This window comes from Cebidichthys violaceus, unplaced genomic scaffold (genome assembly GCF_023349555.1).
Source record: "Cebidichthys violaceus isolate CVI_PGR_0920_01 unplaced genomic scaffold, fCebVio1.0.p SCAF_48, whole genome shotgun sequence".
NCBI classification, from domain to species: domain Eukaryota; kingdom Metazoa; phylum Chordata; class Actinopteri; order Perciformes; family Stichaeidae; genus Cebidichthys; species Cebidichthys violaceus.
Genome location: NW_027176683.1, coordinates 1254781 through 1274090, shown reverse-complemented (window position 1 = coordinate 1274090; position 19310 = coordinate 1254781). Strand labels below are relative to the sequence as shown.

Here is a 19310-nt window from a genome sequence, read left to right as displayed (position 1 = left end):
TTCTGAGTATTTGTGTTTCATTATAATATATATAGCCAGTATTTATTTTATTATATTTAAAAGTTCTGTACAAATAAAGTTAATTAATATTTTTATTATCAACATTATCATTATTATTGATATGCAAATGAAATGATAAAATATTATGAATATACAGTTTATATATATATATGTGTTTCTTACACATATAGGAATATACTGTATATATTTAAAAAATAAATTTTAATACGTTTTTACATTAACAACGCAGTTTCACAGACCGACGCTGTCTTGTTTTTGTTGTTGTGTTTTGGTGCCTTTATTTTGAAGCACACATCCGGTGTCTCCTGGTTTTATTTTGGTGGAATGTGTGAGTGATGACAGCTCTGAGGAGGCGTGGTCTCTGTCAGGAAACACTGCAGCACTGAAAGCTTCCAGAGACCCAAACACACGAATGTTCTCTTAATACACAACTAATACACGTTAAATACACGTTAAATACACACTAAACACACAAATGTTCTCTTAATACACAACTAATACACGTTAAATACACACTAAACACACAAATGTTCTCTAAACACACGACTAATACACAACTAAACACACAAATGTTCTCTTAATACACAACTAATACACGATTAATACACAACTAATACACAATAAACACACAACTAATACACACTTAATACACACTAAACACACAACTAATACACACTGAACACACACTGAACACGCTCACATTTTGACTATTATTATTACTGGATGGATTGAGATGAAACGTGGTTCATCGTTCATGTTCCCCAGAGGATGAATCAGACATACTGTACATGTGACTGAGCTCATGGTTGAAGAAGAAGAAGGAGAAGAAGGAGAAGGAGGAGAAGGAGAAGATAAGTGATTGTAGGTTTTGAAATGACGTCGTTACTCACATTGATATCATTTGTTTTTAAAGGATACAGACAGAGAAATGTTTGTTAGTCGCAGAATAAATGGAAGTTTGATTGTTTGATTGTTTATCAGTGTTTCTGATTAAATATGTGTTTATTAAAGATGATCTGCTGAAATACGAGGAGTCACGGTTCTGAGCAGCTGGATGATTCTGAATGTTTCACTAAAACTGCTCTGGTGAATAATTTACTGACTGAACTGGAGGAGAGAACAGCAAGGCCTCATGGGAGTCGTAGTCACTGAACTCTATCCAACTCATCTATGTTCTTATGACAAATCTGAAGGTCATAAACGTAGAGCTCTCCTGAAACGTAGAGAGCATGCAGGCTGACGGAGAGCAGCACTTCACACCTCCAACAACATCCTGTGGCCACAAAGTGGTGACACACACACACACACACACACACACGCACACACACACACACACACGCACAGGAAGTGAAACCTGCAGCAGTTTCTGAACTAAAACTCGAAGTTGAGCCTTCAGATAAAACTCAGCAGAAGAATTTTAAAATCAGCGGTACATTTACTCAAGTACCGCACTGAAGTACACATTCAAGTACTTTACTTGAGTATTTCCATGTTTCTACTACTTTACACTTACTACCCTTCATCTTGTTCATCTAGTTCTTGTTCTCCAAATGACAGTTTTTCATCCCCTTCCTGTCCTTTCACTACATTTACAGACTTTTACTTCATTAAGGTTTTGGATGCAGGATTTGTACTAGTAGTGGAGTATTTTCACAGTGTGGTATTAGTACTTTTACTGCAGTAAAGGACCTGAATACTTCCCCTTACTCGTGGTGTTCAGGTTGTAGTTTCAGTGTCAGGTACGGGTTAGCGAGCCGCAGTGAAAGCCTCAGCGGCACCACATGGCGGCTGTCACCAAACCACAGAGGCTTTTGGTTATTGTTGCTCCGGATCATCTGAGGAACACAAAGGAGCTTCAGTTCAGAGAAACGCTGTCTTTCTGTCCAGAGTGAGGCCTCTCAGGCAAACGTCCACATACTGCCATCTTTGACATGACCTGTGACCTGAACCTCCAACATGTCCAAAGTACCGTGTTCATGAGCGTCTACTGGTGTGGTCAGTGAACTGCACTGCCAAAAGTACACTCAACATTCCCTCCATATCAGGTATTACATATTGTACTATTCATATTTTTGTTATTATATAATATGATAACAATATGGTCCTTTAAAACAAAAAAACTTCTTTTCTCAGTTTTTCTTGTCAAGTTTACAAACCAGTCTTCAGATCCAAACCCACGGGACACGTCGACGTTTCTGAACCCAAAATACGTTTCATGAATACGTTTCATGTCGACCTCGAATCACGGCTGTAGAAACTCACAATGCCACATGGTTAACGTTGGGAAACGATTGGTTAGGGTCAGGCAACACAACTCCTTGAGTATGTTCAAATATAGCAACAAAAACATGATGGAACAACGACACGGAACAACGACATGGAACAACAGAACGGAACAACGACACGGAACGGAGCAACGGAACGGAACAACGACACGGAACGGAGCAACGGAACGGAACAACGACACGGAACAACAACACGGAAGGGAGCAACGGAACGGAACAACGACACAGAACAACGACACGGAACAACAACACCGAACAACAACACGGAACGGAGCAACAGAACGGAACAACGACACGGAACAACGACACGGAACAACAACACGGAACAACAACATGGAACGGAGCAACGGAACGGAGCAACGGAACGGAACAATGACACGGAACAACGACACGGAACAACGACATAGAACATATAAAATGCAAAGTTTAAAACGCAACTTATATAACATAAAGGAACAACATTACAGAAGTATGCAACGTAACAATGTAACTATGGAACGGAGCAGCGCAACTGAACAACATAACGGAACAACTTAACAATGGAACAACAGAACAGAGTAACAGAACAGCATAATGTAACAATGGAACAACAGAACGGAACAACAGAATGGAACAACGTGATGGAACAACAAAAGGTAACAATGTAATGTATAAAACGAAACGTATAAAGCATAAAGGAACAATGTTACAGAAAAATGTAACTCAACAATGTAACTGAACAACAAAATGGAACAAAGGAACCAAACAATGGAACCGCTATTATTGGCCTTTATAACTTTCATTAGAAGTTTAAGAACGCTGTGTATCAAGTGTAACATCAACGTGTTTTGTATGTTGTGCCTCAGAGGGCTTTACACTCAGAACAACATGACATTCTTTGTCGTTGGATCTCAGCATTGGAAAAAGAAAAATGCCGACATCTTTACCTGTCGATTGGGCAGCAAGTAATAATGTTAGTGTACTGTGTAATAATGAAATAGGTCCTCAGTAACTTAAAGAATACTCAGTGTACTTAGTCCCTCTGAAACACAAAGTTATGTTTCCCTCTTGTATATAGTATAAAGTACATACTGCTGTACGCACTACTGTTTCTGGATCTCTCATTGACAACAGCAACACGTTTAGCTCAGCGCTCAGATAATAGACGTTTTGACTGAAGCGTTTCACTTTCCAAAGGGAAATGTTGATAGAAGGCTCTAGCTGGGGGGGGGGGGGGGTGGCTGACCCCTGTGGGCCCCACAGCCGGAGCCCGACAGGCCTGTTCTGTAATCCATCCATGGACAAATCATTGTCTGCTGTAGCGTTAAAGTTTCCCTTCATTCAACGAAGAGGCCAACACCAGAGCCAGAACAATGGTGGAGTATGTGGACAGGAGAGAGAACCACCAACAGATCAGTCCATCTGTGGCTCCCTCTGCTGCAGGAAAGACACCAACACAGCAGCTAAACCCTCAAAACAGAGATGCAGGAATGAGTCCTGAAACCCCGAAATGACTCAGCTCTTCTTCACTTCCTGTTCCTCGTCTGAAGTTTGCTTAGTTGTCAGACATCAGGTCTGTGTTTAACGCCAGCGTTTAAAACCTGTAAGAATCATAAACGTTTGTTTGACACATTTATTTTTCATGATTCAATTAAAAGAATCCCATTGGCTGTTTGTGGAGGGAACCAGGGATGACTAGAAAAAGGACGTCGTCCTTGCAGCTCTTTATGAAGACAATAAGAACAGACTGTGTGATCAACGATACCTGCTGCTGTTCGCAGCTACACTCAGTTAAAAACAGCCTACAGTGGTGCACACAGAGTCCAGTCACTGCAGGTACTTTGGTCATAAACATAAAGTGTTGGACACATTAACATGTTGACCTGATGATGGCGCTAGATGTAAAGCAAGAGGATCAATAAAAGTTACTGTAATGCATCCTAAAGGGGAACATGAGGGATGAGCAGGGTCGTCCTTCAATCAGAGGTTCGGCGGTTCGATCCCCGGCTCCGCTAGGCCATGTCGACGTGTCCTTGGGCGAGACACTTCAACCCAAATTGCTCCTGCCAGCTGTGCCTGAGGGGTGTGAAGGGATATGGATGATTAGTTGGAGTCCTGATGGGCAGGTGGCTCCTTGCGTGGTAGCCCTTGTCATCAGAGTATGAACGGGTGAATGATGCCATGTAGGGTCGTATGTACAAGTATGTACAATATCAGAAGACATAGTTCTTACCTCACTCACTGCTGAACGTTCACAGGAGAGTAGAGGATGCCTGAAACATCAACGATTCAACCTTCAAAATCAGTTTTCATTTGTTTGCAAGTAATTATTTACAAGCAAAGAACCACAGACTGTATGTAAGAGGTGGACGTAGTCACTGTGACGTCACCCACTGCTTTGTTGAATTTTGATTTTAAAGCCTCAACTTCAGCATTTTGGCTGTTGCCAACTTGGACTTTTTGGACGTCGCCATGTTGGTTTATTGGCCATCACCAACTTGGACTTGTTTTCCGTTACCATCTTGGTTTTAGGCTCTAGCCATTTTGTTTTTTTGGGCCGTAGACTTCTTCGCCATCTTGATTTGGAAATGTTCCTATCCCTGTTTTGTTTTTTTGGCCATCACCATCTTGGACTTTTTGGACGTCGCCATCTTTGTTATTGGCTGTAGCCAAATTGGACTCTTTGGACATCTGCATTTTGGGTTTTGGCCGCCACTATCCTGGTTTTTTGGCCATCACCATACTGGTTTATTGGCCGTTGCCATCTTGTTTTTCTGCTGCCAGAAGTGCCAGGAGAGGGTGGAGGCATTTCCTCACTGGCTTCACTCTTGGAGGTTGCGTGAGTCACATTAGCCTCTGAGTTTTATTTCTGATTCAGAGATTATGAACTACAAACTGGTGGGACAATAGCTGCAAACATTTTACTGGCAGTTTGAGAAAAAAAAACATAATCTGTAATTAAGTCGATTCAGCTAGCTAGAAAGCTAATTTAGGCCTCATTTGCATTGATTTGGTTTCACAAGGTTAGCATTGGTCAAAGTCAGGAAAACAGGCTGCTTTAAAATGAGGCTATATTTTCATTTTCACTATCAAACACTGAGTAGATTCATCGTTGGAGTCCTAGACGAAGTCTTCAAATGTCTTTGTTTTGTTGGACCAACAGTCTTAAACCTACCACCTTTCTGTTCATGTCTGTTACATCGTCACCTGAAGCTCACCTGATTCCTGCCGCTGGCTTCTGGAGCTGAAACGTTGAGCTGTGAACAAAAGCACAGCCACCGTTAGAACAAAGCAGCCGTCTGAGGCCTTTGTCTCTTTGGTTTGTGTCCCGGCTCTGTTGATCTCTGTGCAGCCAACGCTGACCCTGAGCTGAAGTATCAGTAATACTGCACTTAACTACTGCTACTTCACTTGAGTACTAGTATATGTTATGTTATTTTATACTTCTACTCCACACTTCAGAGGTAAATATTGTACTTCTTACTGCATTCATCTGACAACGTTCGTTACTTTACAGATTCAGGTTATTAAAACAAAATGTAATGAACTAATAAAGGATGAAGTATTATAAGTATTATAGATTCCAAAAAAAATACAATAAATCAAAATACTATTTTATTCTGCAAAAGTACTTTTAATTTGTTCCTTATTCCTTATATTATTATGCTGATACTTTTACTTTACTGACGTTAAACATCTCAATACTTCTTCCACTTCTGATGTAGCCGTACACTGCTAGCAACACTACCAACGTTAGCATTGAAGCTAAGGTGGTTCTGACTGGTTAATACTGGACCGACCAACGAGGAGAACCCTGTTTTTACCCCTACATGGAGAACGGCTCTGCAAGTGCTTGACTTCCTCTCTGAAATGCATTGATGAATAATCCTCAATGGATGATTTGTGTAGAACAAACTCATGTATTAAACATTTCACACGTGCTGTTGCTTGCAATCTGCAACCTCACCACTAGATGTCACTAGATCTGACACACTGTCCCTTTAAGTGCCGACAGGACTCACAGGAGGCGTCTCCGGTCAGACTGACGACAGAGTAGACCAGCTGAAGCCCAACGTCGCCCTCAGCGGGACAGTCGGAGCTCTGCAGTCGATGGTTCTCCACTTGAGAGACAAAACGACGTGAACGCACAGAAGAGAACAACGTTTACAGCTTCTGTCTCCGTAGAGACAAAGACACAGCTCCTCTTCTGAGCGTCTATGAAATGTGAAACCACGTACCCACATCAGCGTTTCCATAAATAGGAGGTGTGTCGGCTCGAGCTGAGGAGGAGGAAATTAAGTTTAAAATACAGTCACATCATGACAACCGTCTGTTTCTCTGTTAAACTGATAAAGAGGAACAAGAGGAGCAGCAGGTCACAGTTCCGTTCTCACTCTTCTCAACATGGCAGTGAGGACTTCACTGACCTGTGGCGGCATTTTCATGAACTGGAGGTGACCGGACGCGACCTGCAGATGAAAGTTGAGGGAGAAAATATGAAGAATAATGTAATGAAAGAGCAAATAATTCATTAAATTACAGCATAAAGAAACGGTTAGAGGAGACCAGACTCTGAACGCTGTGCAGGAAAGTCAGACTTAAGTTCAAAGTTAGCTGAGCTCTCCTCCTCCCTCCTGAGCTCCGGATCTGGGTCTGTCCACGGTGGACCGGTCTCTGCTGGTGGATCTGGGTCTTGTCCACGGTGGACCGGTCTCTGCTGGAGTCTGAGCTGAAGGAGGTTCTGGTGAACCTGCATGAGTTCATCTGGTTTCACCAGAATCCGACCCGGTGGCTCCGATGACATCATTAAGAATAACTCAGGATAGAGGATCAGGACTACACTGAGACTGGTTCATATAGAGGATCAGGACTACAGTGAGACTGGTTCACATAGAGGATGAGGACTACAGTGAGACTGGTTCATACAGAGGATCAGGACTACAGTGAGACTGGTTCATATAGAGGATGAGGACTACAGTGAGACTGGTTCAGGGTTCACTCAGCAGCTCACCTCTGGTCCTCATGTAGAGGAGGACTCCCGTTGACAGCAGCAGCATCACGATGAGTCCACACACGGTCACGGTTATCATCAGAGTGTTACTTCCTGGATACCTCCGCTCTGCTCCTCCCAGCCTGCTCTCCACCCTACAGGTGAGCACCTCCTCCTTCGGGTACGGCACGGAGCTGACCAGCCGGTACGGGCCGGTCAAGGAGGTTCGGACCCGGTCTCCCAACGGGGTCCCGGAGGCTGACAGCCAGCTGACGGTGGGCAGCGGGTGGCCCTCCGCCTCGCACTGCAGCCTCCGGGGGGCGCCGTCCGAACCTCTGGAGCTCATATCCACCACAGAGAGGCTGGAGATCTGAGGTTCAACTGTGAAGGAACAACATTTATGAGACTCAGATTGTTAATATCTCGCAACAAAAAGGTCTGTTTTCTGCCGTGATCAACATTTAAACCTGGAAATTTAGAGTTCCAGCTCCATGGCTGAGCTATGCTAACATGCTAACAACTAACTTGAACAATTGGGTTTCATGTTGGAATGTGACAGAATGGGATCATTTCTCCCCAAAATAGTTTTTAACACATTTTGAGTATAAAATATATCCTCAGGCTCACATTGAGACGATGTTCAGGAGCTCAAATAGTGGATGTTTTTGTTTTTATATCAGAAAACTTCCAATGAAAGGCGAGAAGTTGTTTGTTTAATATTGATTCATCCAATAAAAACAGAATAAAATCACATTTAAGGGACAAGATGTCTCCACAGTTGAGACTGTTTGGGTTGTTAAAGTTTCAGATTCTGACATAAACCTGAAAAGCTGAAGCTGCTAGTAGCATGCTAGTAGCATGCTACTAGCAGCATGCTACTAGCATATTGCGCTCTTTATATTCACGTTAATCATTCATCTACTTGTCAATTAAACACATTAGAGGCTGAGAGGAAAACAATATTTCTGTTATTTCCCCAAAGACTTTTTGCTTCTTTTTGATGATAAAAACTATTTAAACAATCATTTGATGTCTGTCTCAGTTGGACCGTAAACGATGCTAGCTGAGAAGCTCAGAAGCTCTTTGTGTCTTCATCAATCAATGAAGACACACTCAATCACCTGTAACGTAAAGCTGCGTCTCCTTCTGGTCACTACTCATCCAATACTGCAACTCCACCCTGCAGAAGTACGTCCCGTTATCCGACAGGTGGACCCTCCTGATGAGGAGCGACAGCTCCCCCCGTCGAGGGTCTCCCTCCAGAGAATATTTGAAATCAGACGGCGAGCAGTCGCCGAGTCCTCCGACGGAGTCGTTCTTCACTGAACAGACGAAGAACGGCGGCGCGGCGGCTTCTCTGGCGAGCCATTTGACGGCGATGGTCCCGGAGTAGTCCCGCTGTCTGGGGTGGGTGAAGGAGCAGCCGAGGACGGCGTCCTGTCCTCTGGGGACGAAGACCACCGGAGAGACCTTCATGTTCCAAGAGACCGACAGAGACCCTGAAGAGGAGGAGTTGGTTCTCTGATCATTGAACCCAAGAGGACCAGAACTTGCAGACAAATTGGGTCCAGATAATGTTTTGGATCCAATTTTGAGGACCATTTACCCACTTTTGTACACCAAGACCACTTTACTGGTCTGTGAAAACAGTTGTATGATATCTCAAAGCTTCACGTGTTAAAGCTGCATTCTCTCTAGTGTCCACCAGGGGGCGACTCCTCTGGTTGTATAGAAGTCTAGTCTAAAATGACTCTACTTCTCTCTTGATTTATTCCCTCAGTAAACATTGTAAACCTGAGTTTATGGTCTCAATCTCTAGTTTACAGTCTTCTTCAATACAGCATGATGTTCATTTAGTACATTATGCTCCATTTAGAGTCAAACAGACCATGAAGCAGGGGATGCTTTAGGGGCGGGGCTACACAGTGATTGACAGGTCTCTGAGATAATTTTTTGGATTACGTTTGTTACGTAACAAAGTTGGTTAAGTACTTAAGTTACCTCACAGTACTACGGTAATATAAAATTACTTTAAATAATATATAGAAGGTTTAGAAGAGCTGTATGATTGAATTGTTTTATCTCATCATGTGTTAGTTGCATTCTGGGAGATGTAGTTTTAGAGACTAAAGGTCAGGATATATCACACATTTCTGTTTTAATCTGTTTGTCTGGAGTCTTTTCCCTTTGTTCTGTTTGTATTATTACCAGGTTTACGTACATATAAGAATAAAATAAACATTTAAAATACACAGAAAAGAATTCTGACTTCATTAAGAACATCAAGGAAACATGAATAACATGCGTTCGCTACATTATGTTTACGTTTCAAACTTTAAGGCTTTTAGACTCATTATGTGCATTAGCTTCTATATCACCACTTAAATCGTTTTACTTTTGAAAATATCCTGTAGATCCAGAGTTTTCTGTTTGTCAGACAAAAGACAAGTCGTTTTACATTATAATTCACATACAGTTGATATTGTGATCACATTAATAAAGGATCTTACCCGTGATGGTCACTGACACAATAAGACAGAAGCTCTGCTGCCACATCTTCAGGCTGCTCACAACTAAACTTCACAAAATATCAGAAACAAAACCCCAAAATAGCAAAATTCAGGAAGTGTTGAGAAAGCCGTCGTATGAGTCGAAACATTTCCTGTCGGACTGAAGGAAGTGAGCGACGTCCACACAGTTTTATCTGTTATGTGTTCTTTTATGTTTTCTGTGCGTTTGGTCTTTGAGCTCATCTGTGAGTTTTATGATTCACATTTTTTGACATTTATGAAATACTAATATAAATGTGGGATGAAAGACTTGAAACTAGAGATTGAGACCATAAACTCATGTTTACAATGTTTACCCCTGGTGGACACTAGAGAGAATGCAGCTTTAACTCATGGAGCTTTGAAGAACTTTAAAGAATCTTAACTCTTAATCCTGATGACAAAACAGCGGTCAGTGAACACAACACCAGACTCGTTTATAAAATCAGTTAAATGAACTTCTGGTGTGAGAGGAGGAGTGAATCTGTTGATGTCTGTTGACTATGGAGGCCACAAACATTTAAAAGTTTAAACTCCTCTTTGTCGCAGAGTGAATGTTGTTCATGTCGTACTTTGTTTTTCGAGCAGCCTCAGGAAGATGTTTTAGTAGAAAACATGTTGAACCAACACATTCAGTTACAGTCAGAGTGACTGTTCCTCTGCACATGGTGAGCTTTTTAATATTTAGATGTTTTTCTGTTGAATAATTGAGAAGAAGAACCTGAAGGGGGCCGCGTCCACTTCCTGTTGAAATGGCATCGATACACAGAGGAGACGGTAATAATGACGAGTGGATGAAACATAACTGGAGCTACATGTGGAGGCGAGGAGGCCTTTGGATCAGAACAAATCAACAGTGATGTTCATTGACTCCTTGTCCACAAAATGTTTGAAAAAAGCGGAAAATGTGTGAAAAATATGCTGAAAAATGTTCCAAAAGTGTCCCAAAAAATTATAAAAAAAATATAAAAAATTATAAAAAAAATATAAAAAATTATAAAAAAAATTGTGTGAAAATATGTAGAAAACTGTTCAAGAAATGTGAGAAAAATGTTTGAAAAATATGTGAAAAATATATGAAAAATGTGAGGTAAATAATTGAAATTGGGTGAAAAATATCTTAATTTCTGTTAAAAAAAATTTCAAGAAATGTGAGGAAAATGTAAAAAAATGTGTGAATATTTATCTGAATAATAATAGAGTAGAAGTTATTTAGAAAATGATGCTGTTTTAGTCACTACATGTTATATCGGACGTTAAAAGGAGAATTGAAACCTTAAAGGAACAATTCTATAATTTTTAGATATACACCCTCCTGTGCATTTTGTAAAGAGCTGGAGTCATGACGTGGTTAGCCTAGCTTAGCATAAAGACTGGAAGCAGGGGGAAACTGCTAGCGTGTCTCTGTCCAAGCTCTAAAGCTCCCTGATGATCACGTTGTCTCATTTCTTTGACAGAAATGTAAACACAACAGTTTGAGGGTTTGAGGGGGAGTTAAGTGGTGGAACTATTTATTCACGATTAACAGGGTATCCATCCGCCCGGGACTTCTGTGCAGCATCTCTACTGGAGCTACAGATGAGTTTATTGTGAATGTTATCTCACTGTTATGTAGGAGTCTCTGTCTGTCAGTCTCTCCTTCGATTTTCTCAACACACTCCGACACTATTCAGTGCTCCTCGGCGGCTAAAAGTAGAGTAAACTAAAAATAAACGCCGACATTTTGTCACCAGGCAAACATGTTGAGTGATGTATTTTGTAAGAGCTTGTTCTCAGACTCAGTGGAGCAGATCTAGACGTCATTGAACGTAATAATTACTGCTGTCGAGGATAATTCAGCAGAGAGCGATTTGGAGGAAAAGTGGCCGTGTTGCCATGGCAGCAACAGCTGTGGACAGATTATGTGCAGACCTGTGAGTCACAGATGAACTCTACACCTGTCTGGCATTTAGCCGGTAGTTTACAGGTGGAGGTGAGGAGAAGAGTGTGTGGATGGGAGCCGATCAGCAATGAAAAGGGCCGACTCCTTTTCCACAACATGTTGGAAAATGTGTGAAAACTTTGTGAAGAATCTGTTAAAAATGTGTAAAAAAATTTAGAAAAATGTAATAAAATTGTGTAAAAAAAAAAAAAAAGTATGAAAAAAGGTAGACAGAAAAAACACAAACATTCAACATCAACACATAAAGGAACACTTCATTCTTCAGTTTATCACAAACATTCAACATCAACACATAAAGGAACACTTCATCCTTCAGTTTATCACAAACATTCAACATCAACACATAAAAGAACACTTCATCCTTCAGTTTATCACAAACATTCAACATCAACACATAAAGAAACACTTCATCCTTCAGTTTATCACAAACAATCATCAACACATAAAGAAACACTTCAACCTTCAGTTTATCACAAACATTCATCATCAACACATAAACACATCATGTTTCCATCATGTTGAATAAAATCCATAATTGATGTTTCACATCGTCGCTTTCCTACCGTTGAGATTTCACCCGACACACCAGGAAGTCATCCAGCAGTTTATACTCTTTAATTTTTCATGACTCCCTCCGATGTTTGGCTCCTAATGAAGACATGTTTTTAATTATGATACGTTTATTTAAAGATGGGGAGAAACCAGCTGTAGAAGAACTCATGTAAAATTCATGTTTTCATGTGTAATGTAGAAACAAACACGAGCCTGTGTGTAGCTTCATTACATGAGGAATGCTGTTTTGGGATAAACCGCATATTGTAATATTTGCTAATATTTTTAGACTAAATGTCTGAACGTGTGCCTAAATGTTAATATTGTATTTATGTGAAAACATATAATAAACGTTGAATGTGTGGACGCTACTTTATTTAAAGAAAAAATATAATTTGAAGCATTATAATTGTCCATTGTAATTTACATATGTAAGTGTTATTTTCATAAATACTTTATTTGAACTGTAATAATTACATTTTGTCACCATTTGAAAGTGAAAATAGAAAAGCTGTTTGACTTTTAACTGTCAGAGTCGTACTCCGCTCTGCAGTCGACAAAGATGCAAATGTTAATACAAATTTGAATATTAAAATGCAATACAAACAATGCAACCTGATCTTCCATTCATGCAAGCAATATTCAGGTCAAAATGAATAGGCACTTTTGAAAATGAAAATGCCATTTTACATTTAAGACTTCACCTACTGTACATTGGTCAGAATACATGTTTTAATTAAAGTCCCCTATGGGCTTCCATACCCCATGTTTCACATGTAATAAACGTTAAAAGAGCTCCTCCTCGGGACTCTGGCGCTCAGAGACACTACCGCTTTAGTCCACAGGGGGCGACAGAAACAACACTACATGAAAGCTCCTTTTAGTAGCTTTAACGTGTTTTATTTTAACAACCTTCTGTGATTAAACTAATCGATTCATTGTCTAATTGACCCGATCTGTGTCGGAAGCGTTCATCCTGCCCGAGTGCCCTTCAGCAACACACGTAAACTCCTGACCTCAGCGATCAGCGATCCACAGAAAACGTCCGGATCGTTCTCAGCCTCACGCACAGCGCCGGTAAGTGGTTTGTGCTGTGATGATGTCATCATAACGCCGTATTATTCTGCACCAGGTTAGTGAGAGTTTGTAAACAGATGTTGTTTTCTTGATAGTTATTCACAACCTTTTTCGTTTTTCTTCGACGTGTGCTCGTTACATGTAAGCATGTCATCGTCACAAGGAGCTACTCAGCTACGTTTAGGACCGGAGCGTTGTCTGGGTTAGAATAACTACGGGAATAATAAATCAAGGAGTTGCGTTCGACAGTCTCCATCTTCTTTTCCACTACAAATGACTCAGTGTGTCACAGTTCTCAGTCTGCTCTACTCGTTTTCTACTTGTGTTTCTGCAGCACCGTGGGTTTGTGAATCTAATTATAAGAAGTCAGGTGCATGCTGGGACATCAGAATGATGAGGTGTGTAGACGTCGAGGTGAATTTGGTGACTGTTTTATTTTTTATGTTCACAGCATGTAGTTTTAAGACTAACTTTTAAGTTCTGCTCTAAACATTTGCACCATTTTGATTCCTCCATGGCGTGAACGCTTCCACTGCAATCATTTCTGATTGATCCTTTTGCATCGTCTTCTTCCTTCCACCTCCTCTGAGACAAACACTCACGATACGCCGCCGTGTCGCTCGTCCCTGCTCTCTTATGAACACATGAATCACATGTGGTAGACGTCATGTGTGCACAATTAACAACATCAGAGGGTTAAAACATGTGTCACAAATGATACAAATAATGAGTTATCATAGAAACATGATAAACAACAAACAACAAATACCTCACTAGAGCACCAACTGTGGATTCATCCGCCCTGAAAATAGTCCCTCCTCATGTTTCAGGATGATGAAATATGATATTCGTCTTTTAAAGATTGAAAACCGGTAGTTCCCCACGTGTCCACCAGGTGTCCCCACAGTCTTCTGCACACCTGGGGGCGGTCAGCGTCGCAGCATGGTGCTGTTGATCAGCCTGGTGCGTCTTTAGGAGCTCCAGTGGATCTTTGATAGTTCGTGTTCGTGTGTCGGTGAGTGTGAAAGCCGGCCTTCCTGTTTTTAATCATGTGTCAGCATTTATGTTTTATTGATCTGGAGAGAGGCTGTAAAACAAGATGACCCTCAACCTGCACTGATGGAAGATAACGGCGCCATAAAATGTGATGACAGCGAACAGAATGAGGGCAAAAGAGACCGAACAGAGACAGGGAGGCTGTTATTAATACTGAGCAATACATAAAGAAATAATAATACATCATCATAATAATAATAATACATAAAGAAATAATAATACATCATCATAATAATAACATTAATACATAAAGAAATAATAATACATCATCATAATAATAACATTAATACATAAAGAAATAATAATACATCATCATAATAATACATAATAATAATAATACATAAAGAAATAATAATACATCATAATAATAATAATAATACATAAAGAAATAATAATACATCATAATAATAATGATACATAAAGAAATAATAATACATCATCATAATAATAATAATACATAAAGAAATAATAATACATCATCATAATAATAATATCAATACATAAAGAAATAATAATACATCATAATAATAATAATACATAAATAAATAATAATACATCATAATAATAATAATAATAATACATAAAGAAATAATAATAATAATAATACATAAAGAAATAATAATACATAATAAGACTTCCTTATTTCCTTTTCCTTCCTTTCCTCTCTCCTCCCTTCCTTTTCTACACATCTCCGTCAATTGTTCTTCCCCTTCCTCCCTCCTCCCTCCTCCCTCCTCTCGCCTCTCTCCTAGCTCTCCGCCCAGTCATCCAGTCCTCAGTCCTCGGTCTTCAGTTCCCGGTCCTCACTCCTCAGTCTCCAGCGCTAGCAGCACGTGCTCACTCACCTGCTCGTGGATCGTTATCAGAGGAGATGTTCACCTGTGAGCAGAGAGCTTCAGGACGCATTCAGTGACTCTCTGTGACGTGGAATTACTCGTTGTGTCCTCGCGACTCTCGCTCGTGGTGGATCATGTGGATTATTCCCGTTTCACTCTTTGGGTTTTGAACCACGTGACGTTTTAAGAGTATTTATATTTGTTTCCAAAAAAATATTTTTGAAACTTTAAAAACGCGACTTTTTCCTGAAGCCTGCTTCCCTCAAAAGACTGAAATACACATTTGAATCTTTGTTTCTTTGAATATAAAGAGCCGGACTGACTCGCTGCCTTAGTAACAGAACACTCGTTGCCAGGGGAGGCACGTGCAGGCATGTTTTCGCGGGCATGGGAGGTTTAACAAATGTTTAAAATCATTTCCAAAGAAGTGAACAACGAGCGAGAGGAGAACCAGGAACCCGCTGAGGAACAGAGGAGAACGTGCTGTGGTATTGATTGATATGTGAGAGCTTCTGACGCTGTGTGTGTGTGTGTGTGTGTGTGTGTGTGTGTGTGTGTGTGTGTGTGTGTGGGTATGGAGGGTTATTAGTGCCCGTTTGAATATTATTCTGTAAAAATATAACAGTATATAAAAACATGGATTTAGTATTAATTCATTTACTTGTGTAATCGAGTCAGTCATGTGACGTTTAATACAATAACACACGTTTTCGAACTTAACTAGTAATATATGTATATATGTAGTAAATATACTTTAGATCAACTTAAGTATATAACAATTAAAAGTCGTCCAGTCATTCTAAAAAAAATCAATGAAAGCAACGTTATATTCTAACTGTAAACCTCACATATGTGACATTTACAGTTAGAATATAACGTAAACGTCACATATATATATATATATATATATATATATATATATATATATATATATATATATACACACAGTATATGTGTATATGTTGTACTCACAGCAGTGCTGATCGAGCTCTGCTGAAGACTGTTCAATAATTGATGATTTATTGCTGCAGCAGTATTTTAATGTCGTCACAGGTCCGGTTTATTTATCTAAGTCTTCATGAGTAACTGTTAACCACGGCCATCGGAGTACAATACGCCTCATTTGCAAAACAATACGTGGTATTTAAAGCAGTACTTGTGAGTAGATGTACTTCATTATTAAAGTCAAATTGAACAATTTCTTTAACAAATAAAAAAACAAGATTCAGAACCAGTTTATTTCTCCAATTCATGAATGCAAAGCGCAGTGATTGTTAAAGTCTGCCGCCTCAGACACACTTTAAATGAATGAAAACTGTTAACATGTTTCCTCCCACTGCTTCCTGTTGAACGCCGGTGAAGCGTAGCTACGTGATTGGAACACGAGTGTAAAGAAAGCGTCATTGAATCTGTGGATGTGGAACATGGAGCAGATATTTCAGGGTTCTATAGCAGAGAGAACGCACTCATCACCTCCTGTGTAATAAGCTAAGTGTCCCTCCTCGGGGAGTGTTTCTCCCACGACTCAGCAAAGACCTCTCAGGACCGACGTGGGTGAAATACCCGAAGTGGACCGGACCGCGACCATGTCTTTAGGTCGATCTTCCAGCTCAGAAAACAGGACTTATGTTGTGTTCATTTGTCCCGTGTGTGTCTGCAGTTAACCGGCGGATAGAGCATTCGGCTTGGACTACCTGCTGGGCTTTGGAAGGATGGCCCGCTGGAGGGAGGGCGCCGTCCGCCTGCTGCTTCTGCTGGTTCTGCTGGTTCTGCTGGACCCGGCGCGGCCGGTCGCAGGGCGATCGCTCCGACGCCGCGGCCCGAGACGCCAAACCCGGGAACACCACCGGCGGCCGCTCCGGAACATCACGCTGGCCATCATCCTGCCGCAGAGCAACACCGACTACCCGTGGGCGTGGCCTCGCATCGGGCCCGCCCTGGAACGGGCCGTCAAGACCGTCAACGCTGACCCCGCTTTGCTCCCGGACTACCACCTCACCTACGTCTTCAAGAACAGCGAGGACAAGGACGGCATCTGCTCCGAGTCCATCGCGCCGCTCATGGCCGTGGACCTCAAACTGGCGTACGACCCGTGGGCGTTCATCGGGCCCGGCTGCTCCTACACCTCGTCGCCCGTCGGCCTCTTCACAACCCACTGGGACGTCCCGATGGTTACGGCGGGCGCCCCGGCTGTGGCCTTCCAAGGCGGCGTCTACCCGTCCATCACCAACACGGGCCCCACCCACAAGAAGCTGGGGAGGTTCGCCCTGCGGATCTGCGAGCACTTCGGGTGGCGGGAGCACGCCATGCTGGTGTTCAACGACAACAAGGCGGACGATCGGCCGTGTTACTTCGCCGTGGAGGGTCTGTACACGGAGCTGAAGAGCGTCAACATCACCACCGTGGACCAGGTGTTCGAGGAGAACAAGCTGCCGGTCAACTACTCCCAGATCCTCTCCGACATCCAGAACGACGGCCGAGGTGAGTCGGCGCACATCGTTTCATTGTACGTTTGTGAAATGTTCCCACGGGTTCTAACAAACCAGATGCTTTCACAAAGTTCTCTTGGTTCTGGTAGCTGAGACCCGACCTGGGGCCCAACATTCAGGCCCTGCACATATAGACTGTTGAAGTGTTTGTGATTGACATCAGCTGACAGGAAGTAAACATGGACCCAAGCTGTTCCAAACGGTCTATAAAGATATGTAAACACATATTTTCCCGCCCTTCCTTTTAAAGATCCGGTGTGTAGGATCTGGCGCCATCTGGCGGTGAGGTTGCAGATTGCAACCAGTTGAAGCTTCTTGTGTTGAAAACGTAAGCACGTGATTGGCTCTATCTGGAACCAGCTGTTGTGGGAGCGGCTCGGGTCATTTGGTGTGTTTGTGGTGATGCGGCAGATGTTCGAGGGTTTGAAGTCCTGAAGTCCAGCAGAGGCCCGGCGTCCCCCCTGTGTTTTCAGACCAGGATCGGGAAGCCGAAGCAGGTTGGCTTGTTCGTTCTGGGCTACCGTAGGAACATTTTATTTATAGAACAACGGCTCCGTAGCCTGAAAGACAGAAAACTTTATTGCTATACTTCCAACCTTGACAAAAGCAGCGCGCATCAGATCCACTCCTGTCGTTCTTACCTTTCACAATAAAAGCCCCAGACATATATCACATTTTGCAGTCCTTTTTATGATTTATTTTGTACCTCTAGTGACCTGAATCTCTGTTAGAGTGTGGACGAGCAGTCTCATCAGGTCTGACGGGGTCCTGCTGTAGACCTCTTCACCTGCAGACATGTTGGCTTCGTATCGAAGGAGAAGCACAGCTGTGGTTAATAATGTTCTCAGTTCTAGTCAAATATTCCAACGCACCGACACGCACGGAACCAGGACCTGCAGCCAGTGTTCAGGTGATTGAATGCACCTGTGTGAATCCAGCCGGCGTCTCCATTTCCCTGCTTTTAATCGTAAAAGGAAGAACAGATTCCTTCAGGGTCAAAGTGTCGGGTCCTCTAGCCCCAACGTCTCCCCGACCGAGTCCCGGCTGCAGGAGTTCACCTCAGATTGAAAAAGAGAATCAGACGGAGCGTCGCTATGAAGGCCACAGAGAGGATCTTTTACCTGGTCCTGATCCAGTCTCAGTGTAGTCCTGATCCTCAGTAAACCAGACCAGACTACGTACATGACGTGGTGTCTTAAACTGTAATGTATCCTGTGTTCGTATGAAGGAGGGTCTGCGTTGATCTCTGAATGAATGTGGTCGGTTTGATTCTTACATGAAAAAGCTTCTCCTTCACTTCCTGAAATCCCTGCAGCCCCTGAAGGCAGCAGGCCACACATGTAGATACATGAGCAGACCCCATCCAGACCTCACCACACATCACACTGGTGGGTCAGAACTCTTCTGATCAGCCATCATCACACAGCGTTTATCACAACCAGGCCGTGGAAACGTTCTCATTATCGTCAGCTTTTAATCTCTCTGACGGTCCTCGAACACATCGTGTGTAAAACAACATGGTGTTGTCACGTCA

The 19310-nt window shown here is 42.0% G+C and overlaps 2 protein-coding genes across 5 annotated transcripts in view; one reads left to right on the top strand and one right to left on the bottom strand.

Annotated features, from left to right (window-relative positions):
* Positions 1–3917: 3917 nt before the first annotated feature.
* On the bottom strand, positions 3918–12382 carry siglec15l (sialic acid binding Ig-like lectin 15, like). Of its 2 annotated transcripts, none has more exons than XM_068729938.1 (9): positions 12330–12382; positions 8397–8774; positions 7297–7656; positions 6713–6754; positions 6524–6565; positions 6308–6406; positions 5504–5542; positions 4519–4558; positions 3918–4361 (listed from the first exon to the last, which is right to left on the bottom strand). In XM_068729938.1, exons 2-8 carry the CDS (start codon positions 8749–8751, stop codon positions 4524–4526), a joined length of 972 nt encoding a protein of 323 aa, XP_068586039.1. In that variant the 5' UTR covers positions 8752–8774; positions 12330–12382; the 3' UTR covers positions 3918–4361; positions 4519–4523. The 2 variants fall into 2 exon arrangements, with proteins under 2 accessions (XP_068586039.1, XP_068586038.1); XM_068729937.1 differs by lacking the exon at positions 12330–12382 and adding an exon at positions 9786–9926.
* Positions 12383–15245: 2863 nt separating this feature from the next.
* The window catches only part of npr1b (natriuretic peptide receptor 1b), a 59836-nt gene continuing 55771 nt past the window's right edge, over positions 15246–19310 (top strand). For 2 of the 3 annotated variants that reach the window (XR_011105024.1, XM_068729929.1), the window contains exons 1-2: positions 15246–15789; positions 16948–17768. Coding sequence is in view for 2 of the 3 variants with exons in the window: in XM_068729929.1 (XP_068586030.1) it covers positions 17000–17768 (769 nt within the window). In the remaining variant the exon portion in view is untranslated. The remainder of the gene's footprint in view (positions 15790–16947; positions 17769–19310) is intronic. The other variant, XM_068729930.1, reaches the window with a different exon arrangement.